This window comes from Arvicanthis niloticus, chromosome 30 (genome assembly GCF_011762505.2).
Source record: "Arvicanthis niloticus isolate mArvNil1 chromosome 30, mArvNil1.pat.X, whole genome shotgun sequence".
In the NCBI taxonomy this organism is placed as follows: domain Eukaryota; kingdom Metazoa; phylum Chordata; class Mammalia; order Rodentia; family Muridae; genus Arvicanthis; species Arvicanthis niloticus.
Window position 1 is genome coordinate 8,969,188 of NC_133438.1, and position 9,763 is coordinate 8,978,950.

The window sequence follows — 9,763 nt, forward strand, 5'->3', positions numbered from 1 at the left end:
GGGTTTCTGGTATGCAGCAAAATGCTGGGCCCTGTTTATGTATCCAGTCCAGTAGCCTAAGTGTTTTAATTAGCAGACTGAGTCCATGGACATTAACAGATGTTAAGGAACAGTGATTGTTGCTTCTTGTTATTTTTGTTATTATTAGAGGTGAAATTATCTTTGTGTGGCTATCTTCTTTTGGATTTGTTGGAAGAGGATTACTTTCTTACTTTTTCTAGGGTATAATTTCCCTCCTTATATTGAAGCTTTCCTGCTATTATCCTTTGTAATGCTGGGTTTGTGTAAAGATATTGTGTAAATTTGGTTATGTCATGGAATATCTTGGTTTCTCCATCTATGGTAATTGAGAATTTTGCTGGGTATAGTAGCCTGGGCTGGCATTTGTGTTCTCTTAGGATCTGTATCACATCTGTACAGCATCTTCTAACTTTTATAGTATCTGGTGAGAAGTCTAGTGTAATTCTGATAGGTCTGCTTTATATGTTACTTGGCCTTTTTTCCTTACTGCATTTAATATTCTTTCTTTGTTTTGTGCACTTGGTGTTTTGATTATTATGTGTCAGGAGGTATTTCTTTTCTGGTCTATTATATTTGGCATTCTATAAGCTTTTTGTATGTTTATGGGCATCTCTTTCTTTAGATTAGGGAAGTTTTCTTCTATAATTTTGTTGAAGATATTTATTGGCCCTTTAAGTTGGGAGTCTTCACTCTCATCTATACCTATTATCCTTATGTTTGTTCTTCTCATTGTGTCCTGGATTTCCTGGATGTTTTTTATTAAGAACTTTTTGCATTGTGCCTTTTCTTTGACAGTTGTGTCAGTATCTTCTATGGTATCTTCTGAACCTGAGATTCTCTCTTCTGTCTCTTGTATTCTGTTGTTGTTGCTTACGTCTGTGACTCCTAATCTCTTTCCTAGGTTTTCTCTCTCCAGGGTAGTCTCCCATTGAGATGTATTTATTGTTTTTACTTCCATTTTTAGATCCTGGATGGTTTTGTTCAATTCATTCACCTGTTTGGTTGTGTTCTCTTGTAATTCTTTAAGGGATTTTTGTATTTCCTCTTTAAGTGCTTCTACCAGTCTACCTGTGTTCTTCTCAAATTCTTTGAGAGTGTTATTTATGTTTTTCTTAAAGTTCTCTATCTTCATCATTAGAAGTGATTTTAAATCTAAATCTTGCTTTCCTAGTACTATGGGGAATTCAAAACTTTCTTGTGTGGGAGAACTAGGTTCTACTGATGCCAAATACCCTGGGTTGCTGATGCTTATGTTCTTGTGCTTGCCTTTTACCATCTTGATCTCCTTAGTGCTACCTGCACTGTATCTGACTGGAGCCTGTCTTTCCTATTATTTTGGTTTTATCAGAACTTTGTTGGGTGGGTGTTCCTACTGGGGTAAGAGCTGGGGCCCAAAATCTGCTCAGTGGTCTGGGCCAGGAGTGACTTCATGGGACTTTGTGTATCCCACTTACTCCCTGTATGGGGCGGGTGTTGCTGTCTGCTTACCTAAGATAATGCCAGGCTTAGAGCAATTGGGAACCCCACTTCCTCTGGGTTCTTAGAGATTGGGGGCAGAGCTGCCGACTAGGATCTGCTCAGTACTCAGCCCCAGACCAGAAGGAACCAGTGCTCGGGCCAGGAGTGACTTCCACCTATTCTTTTTACCTTCTGCAAAGCACAGTTTTCAAATAAGATATAGAAGGCTATTATTATTTTCTGTCATTTCATATAGATGAGATTTGAGATTGTTCTAACCATCCATGTCATAATGTGAAACAGGAAAGGCAGTTTTTGAGAGCTCTATCTTTGAGATCTCTAATTTACATTAGAAAATTTCAGGGAATATGGTGGTATATTGTCTTGCTCATCCACTAATCCCTGTCATCTCTAATTTCATTTTTTTTTTCAGAGAATCATGTCATGTGCCATAAATATGAAAACATCTTAGATCAAGACCTGCAACATATTGTCCATGAGCATGGGAATAACCAAGTGAAGTCTTATAACTGTCAAGAGCTTGTCAAAATCATTCATAAATCCACCCAGAGTACTCCTTATAAAACTAACCTCAGGCATACATCTGTTGAATCACCGAACCTAAACAGGCTTGAAACTGGAAACAACAGAGAATCTTGCAAATATAAAAACCCTGTAAACTGTTTAAATTTCTGTTCTACAATTAGTTTAACTCAGGGAATCCACAGCGGAAAGCAAGAATACAATGGTACATTTGTTGATAAAAATTTTGACTCTAAACAAAAGCTCATGCTGGAACAAACCAGTAATAAAAAGAAACCCTACCAATGTAGTGAATGTGCCAAATGTTTCACCAAGAAATGCAAACTTAGACAACATCAGACAGTTCATACTGGAGAGAAACCTTACAAATGTAGTGAATGTGACAAGTACTTTACCCAAAAATACAGTCTTATTATTCATCAGAGAAATCATACAGGAAAGAAACCTTACAGATGTAATGAATGTGACAAACGCTTTACCCAAATTGGTGATCTGAGAAAACATCAGAGAATTCATACAGGAGAAAAACCTTACAAATGCAGTGAATGTGACAAATGCTTCAGCTACAAAAGTGGCCTTACATGTCATCAGATTATCCACACAGGAGAGAAAGCTTACAAATGTAGTGAATGTGACAAATGTTTTACCCACAAAAGTAATCTTAAAAGACATCAGAGTATTCATACAGGAGAAAAACCTTACAAATGTAGTGAATGTGACAAATGTTTTACCCTGAAAGGCAATCTTAGAATTCATCAGCAAATTCATACAGGAGAGAAACCTTACAAATGTAGTCAATGTGACAAATGCTTTACCCACAAAGGCGATCTTAGAAGACATCAGAGTATTCATACGGGAGAAAAACCTTACAAATGCAGCGAATGTGACAAAGGCTTTACCCAAAAATGCAGTCTCATCATTCATCAGATAATTCATACAGGAGATCAAGGTTACAAATGTAGTGAATGTGACAAATGCTTTACCCTTAAAAGTGATCTTATTATTCATCAGAGAATTCACACAGGAGAAAAACTTTACAGATGTATTGAATGTGACAAATACTTTACCAAGAAGTATCGTCTTAGAATTCATCAAAGAATACATTCAGGAGAGAAACCTTACAAATGTAGTGAATGTGACAAATCTTTTACCCTGAAAGGCAATCTTAGAATTCATGAGCGAATTCATACAGGAGAGAAACCTTATAAATGTAGTGAGTGTGACAAATTCTTTACTCAAAAAAGCAGTCTTATTATTCATCAGAGTATTCATACAGGAGAAAAACCCTACAAATGTAATGAATGTGACAAATGCTTTACCCGCAAAAGCAGTCTTAGTATTCATCAGAGCATTCATCTAGGAGAGAAACTTTACAAATGCTGTGAATGTGACAAATGCTTTACTGACAAATATTGTCTTAGAAGTCATCAGAGAATACATTCCGGAAATCAACCGTATAAATGTAGTGAATGTGACAAATGTTTTACCCTGAAAGCCAGGCTCAGCAGTCATCAGAAAATTCATACAGATAAGAAACCTTACAAATGTAATGAATGTGCCAGATACTTTACCCAAAAGGGCAGTCTTATTATTCATCAAAGAATTCATACAGGAGAGAAACCTTACAAATGTAGTGAATGTGGCAAATGCTTTACCCGCAAAAGCCATCTTAATGTTCATCAGAGAGTTCATACAGGAGAGAAGCCTTACAAATGTAGTGAATGTGACAAATGCTTTTCTCACAAAGGCAATCTTAGAAAACATCAGAGAATTCATACAGGAGAATAAACGTTACAATATGAATGTGACATATGATTTCCCCCAAAATTCAGTCTTCTTATTCATCAGAGATTTCATACAGGAGAGAAAACATTCAAATGTAGTGAATGTGACAAATACTTTACCTGCAAAAGTAGTCTTAGAATTCATCAGAGAATTCATGCAGGAGAAAAACCTTAAAAATATAGTGAATGTGATGAATTCTTTAGCCAAAAACAATCTTAGCACTCATCAAAGAATACATACAGCAGAGAAACCTAACAAATGAAGTGAATGAGAAAAACCATTCCCAAGGAATATCATCTTTGAATTCATCAGAGAATACATATAAGAGAGTCCTTATAAATGTAGTAAATGTCAAACCATTTACTGTTGCTTTATCAAAGAATGTATACAGGACAAAAACTTTAGACATGTAATGTATGAGGAAAGATCTTTATCCAAATATCTGATCAAAGAAAATACCTGGAAATGTATAGTCAGAAAAAAGTGTCCACTGGAAAAAATGGGCTATGTGCTTTATTCAAGCTGCATCATTTCCAACACTTGAGGCTCCACACTGAAGAATTATTTATTATGTATAAAAGAAGTTAGTGAATGTGCTTAATTAATGCTCAAATCTTAGAAACTATCCAGGGTTCATGCTGGGAGAAACTGAAAATGTTACAATGAAGGAAATAATTTTCATTAAAAGTTTTTATTTGTTCACTTTCAACTTTGTCATAATGAAGACACAGTTGAGAAGCTAGAAGAATATGGAATTGTGTAAGTCTCCTGGAGACCAAAATGATATATTTCAAAAAGCAGCTGGGAAATACTTGCCTCAAACTAGCAAATGAAATTGTCAGTATTCTGTTTGCTTAACTCAAATTAAGATACTCAGACAAACTATACTTGTAAAAAGAGAATTTGACAAACTAAGCCACAAACATAGGATGTTCTTTATCCTGTAGATATTCCTAGAAATATGCAGTTAGCTTCCAGAGTCCAGTATTTATAATCTGTATCATATCATGGTTTCAAATTTCAGAATAGCAATTGTCATTAGTCCCTTGGGCTCTCATTTACTAACTCTTTCTCCTGAGTCCTGTATGAAACTCCAATAAAGATCATTGGTTCAACAAGTTGGATTTGGTTGTTTTTAATTCCCACTTGGGATGGGTAGATGAATATATATGTTGCATCTTCCCAGAAAAATGTCTCCCATACACACAAAAAAAGTACCAAACCCATTAGTATTTTCTGCACACTTGTAACATAAAATGAATATTAGAGCAATGTTTTCAACATTGCTCTAATATCACAGGTGTTTCTTAAAACCATAAGAGAACAAATATTTTCAGTGGTCTTAGGACAGAGATACCATTAATCTCCTCGTGACTCTGCCTTTATAACAAGTACTTTGAATTATATGAAAATGATGTAGAGCTCTTCCAGCAGGCGTGTTCTACCCTGCAGATCTGCTGCCCTGAGGACACCACAGCCTGAAGGCATCCCATGAGTTCTACTGAACACATGGCAACTGCTAAGGGGCTCTCTGAAAGGCCCATAGGCACAGGGAGCTCTGTGGACTCAGAACCCATCTCCCCCAACAAAACAACTCCAGCCTGCCAAATTGTAGAGGCCCAAGCTGCCCCATGCTTGAGGGCCAAAATGTTGAGGACCATTCTGCCCCACATTTGGGAGCCAAAAATGTTCTGGACTGCTCTGTCAGTGTTGGAACCGGCACTGCCAAAAGCTTTGGGGGCTAAATTATTAGAACCCATACTGCTCCAGGCTGCTCTGGTCCGAGGGTCAGGGTTTTGCAAGACAGAGAGTGAGGACGGATTCGAGAAATGGAGACCAGACAGAGTGTGATTCAATCCCGTTTATTCTTCAGTCTCTCTTCTCTCCAACTCCCTAGTTCCAAGTCGGTAGTTCCTAGCACCTAATCCTAGTTCCACTTGCTAATCTCTTTCCCAGTTCCAAGTCCTTTGTCCAAGTGCTAAGTGCCTAATAACTAATGCCTGTCTCAAGTCTCAAGTGCCCACTCCAAGTACCTAATACTTAGTAATAATTTCTTCTGTCTGCCTCTCGCCTTTTATATGTCTCACTTCTAAGCCACACCTTTAAGTCATGGCCTTAGGTCTTGTCTCTAAATCTGATCTCTAAGTCATGCCCTTAAGTCACACACCTTTAGCACTCCTCTTCCGCCACTCTTTGAATCCATCCCAGTAGCTTAGGCAGACACCCAGCAGGGTCTGCACCCTTGTAGAGACTTTATCCTGAGACATCCCTAGGAGGCCAGTGTCCCCAGGGAGGCAGACAACCAGAGGGTCTGCACCCTTGTGGAAACTGTATCCTGAGACATCCCTGAGAGGCCAGTGTCCTCAGGGAGTCAGGTAGGGCTAGTTGTGCACCACTCTATGCACCAGAGCCACAGCTGGGAGTAGGAAGCTCTCAGGACACGCCCCCCCAGGTACCCAAACCCTGCCCTTGTGAAATTCCACTCCCCCTCTGCTCCTCTCTGGATCCCAGGGGCAGGAACAGGCTTCCAGTGGGTCTATACCCTTGTGGAAACTGCATCTGGAGTCAGCCCAGAGAGGTCAGTGTCCTCAGAGAGGTAGACACTAAGTGGGCCTGCACTCTTGTGGAAACTGTATCCTAAGACATCCTAAAGAGGCCACTGACCTCAAAGCAGGTGACACCATACCCAGAGTCATCCTAGAGGAGCCACAGAACCCAGAGCAGCAGTCCCCTTATCCTGAGATATTCTAGAGGAACTTCTGCACTCAGAGCAGTGAACACCTAGTTGGTCTGCTCTCAAGAAGACACCTTACCCCGAGACATCCTAGAAGAGACACTGCACTCAGAGCAGCTGGAGCTCAGGATCAAAGGATCACAGAGACATCTGGACCCTGAAGAGTTCTGACACAAGCAAGATAACTGGAAAGACAGTCCCCAGTCAGAACCAGTGACAGAGGGTAACACTAGAGTTAACCAAATGGCAAAAGGCAAGCGCAGGAATGTAAACAACAGAAACCAAAGTTACTTGGCATCACCAGAACCCAGTTCTCCAACCATAGCAAGCCCTGAACACCACATCACACAGGAAAAGCAGGACACAGAATTAAAATCACTTCTCATGATGATGTTAGAGGACTTTAAGAAGGTCATAAATAACACCCTCAAAGAATTTGAGGAAAACACAGGTAAAGAGGTAGAAGCCCGTAAAGAAATGCAAGAAAACACAACCAAACAGGTGAAGGAATTAAACAAAACTGTCCAGGATCTAAAAATGGAAGTAGAAGCAATAAAGAAATCTCAAAGGGAGACTACCCTGGAGATAGAAAACCTAAGAAAAAGGCCAGAGGCCATAGATGCAAGCATTACCAACAGAATACAAGAGATAGAAGAGAGAATCTCATGTGCAGAAGATACCATGGAAAACATTGACACAACTGTCAAAGAAAATGCAAAATGCAAAAACCTCCTAACCCAAAACATCCAGGAAATCCAAGACAAAATGAGAAGACCAAACCTAAGGATAATAGGTAGAGATGAGGGGGAAGACACCCAACTTAAAGGGCCAGTAAATATCTTCAACAAAATTATAGAGGAAAACTTCCCTAACCTTAAAAAAAGAGATGTCCATGAATATACAAGAAGCCTATAGAACCCCAAATAGACTAGACCAGAAAAGAAATACCTCCCATCACAGAATAATCAAAACATCAATTTTACAAAACAAAACAAAAAAAAATACTAAGAGCAGTAAAGGAAAAAGGTAAAGTAACATATAAAGGCAGACCTATAAGAATTACACCAGACTTCTCACCACAGACTATAAAAGCCAGAAGATCCTAGACTGATATCATAGAGACCCTAAAAGAACACAAATGCCAGCCCAGACTACTATACCCAGCAAAACTCTGAATCAATATTGATGGAGAAACCAAAATATTCCATGACAAATCCAAATTTACACAGTATCTCAACACAAACCCAGCACTTCAAAGGATAATTGGTGGAAAACTCCAACACAAGGATGGAAACTACAACCTAGAAAAAGCAAGAAAGTAATCTTCCAAAAACCCTAAAAGAAGGTAGCTATACAAACTCCACTGCCAATAACAAAAATAACAGGAAACAACATTCATTTTTCCTTAATATCTCTTAATATCATTGAACTCAATTCTCCAATAAAAAGACATAGACTATCAGATTGGATACATAAACAGGACCCAACATTTTGCTGCATACAAGAAACGCACCTCTGTGAAAAAGACAGACACTACCTCAGAGTAAAAGGTTGGAAAACAATCTTCCAAGCAAATGGCCCCAAGAAACAAGCTGGAGTAGCAATTTTAATATCAAATAAAATTGTTTTTCAACCAAAAGTATTCAAAAAAGATAAAGAAGGACACTTCATATTCATCAAAGGAAAAAATGTACCAAGAAGAACTTGTAATTCTGAACATCTATGCCCCAAATGCAAGGGCACCCACATACATAAAAGAATCTTTATTAAAGCTTAAAGCATGCATTTCACCTCATACAATAATAGTGGGAGATTTCAACTCCCCACTCTCAGCTATGGACAGATCATGGAAACAGAAACTAAACCGAGACACAATGAAACTAACAGAAGTTATGAACCAATTGGACTTAACTGACACTTATAGCACATTTCATCCTAAAACAAAAGAATATACCTTTTTCTCAGCACCTCATGGTACCTTCTCCAAAATAGACCATATAATTGGTCACAAAACAGGCCTCAACAGATACAAAAATATTGAAATAATCTTTTGTACCCTATCAGACCACCATGGACTAAGACTAATCTTTGACATGGACAAAAACAACGGAAAGCCCACATACACGTGGAAACTGAACAATACTCTACTCAATAATAACTTGATCAAGGAAGAAATAAAGAAAGAAATCAAAGATGTTTTGATTTAAATGAAAATGAGGACACATCATATCAAAACATGTGGGACTCATTGAAAGCAGTACTAAGAGGAAAAATCATAGCTCTAAGTGCCCACAAAAAGAAAATGGAAAGAGCATACATTAATAACTTGACAGAATACCTGAAAGTGTTAGAACAAAAAGAAGCTAATATACCCAAGAGGAGTAGACGGCAGGAAATAATCAAACTCAGGGCTGAAATCAACCAAGTTGAAACAAAAAGAACTATACAAAATATCAACAAAACCAGGAGCTGGTTCTTTGAGAAAATCAACAAGATAGACAAACCCTTAGCCAGACTAACCAAAGGGTGCAGAGACAGTACTCAAATTAATAAAATCAGAACTGAAAAGGGAGAGATTACAAGAAGAACAGAGGAAATTTTAAAAAATCGTCAGATCCTACTACAAAGGCCTATACTCAACAAAATTGGCAAATCTGGATGAAATGGGCAATTTTCTAGATAGATACCAGGTACCAAAGTTAAACGAGGAGCAGATAAACCATCTAAACAGTCGCATAACCCCTAAAGAAATAGAAACATTCATTAAAAATCTCCCCACCAAAAAAAGTACAAGGCCAGATGGTTTTAGTGCAGAATTCTATCAGACCTTCCAGGAAGAGCTAATACCAATTCTCTTCAAACTATTCCACAGAATAGAAACAGAAGGAACAATACCCAATTCATTCTATGAAGCTACAGTTACGCTCATACCTAAGCCTCACAAAGACCCAACAAAGAAAGAGAACTACAGACCAATCTCTCTTATGAATATTGATGCAAAAATACTTAATAAAATGCTTGCAAACCGAATCCAACAACACATCAAAGCAATCATCCATCATGGTCAAGTAGGCTTTATCCCAGGAATGCAGAGATGGTTCAATATTCAGAAATCCATCAATGTAATCCACTATATAAAGTCAAAGAAAAAAATCACATGATCATCTCACTAGATACTGAGAAAGCATTTGACAAAATTCAACATCCCTTCATGTTAAAATT

At 38.1% G+C, this 9,763-nt stretch overlaps 1 protein-coding gene across 1 annotated transcript in view; it reads left to right on the forward strand.

Moving 5' to 3' along the window:
* The window catches only part of LOC143440927 (uncharacterized), a 28,125-nt gene extending 23,200 nt beyond the window's left edge, over positions 1–4,925 (forward strand). Inside the window, exon 6 of the mRNA XM_076927851.1 lies at positions 1,913–4,925. Coding sequence (XP_076783966.1) covers positions 1,913–3,810 — 1,898 coding nt within the window. The 3' untranslated portion in view covers positions 3,811–4,925. The remainder of the gene's footprint in view (positions 1–1,912) is intronic.
* Positions 4,926–9,763: the final 4,838 nt, after the last annotated feature.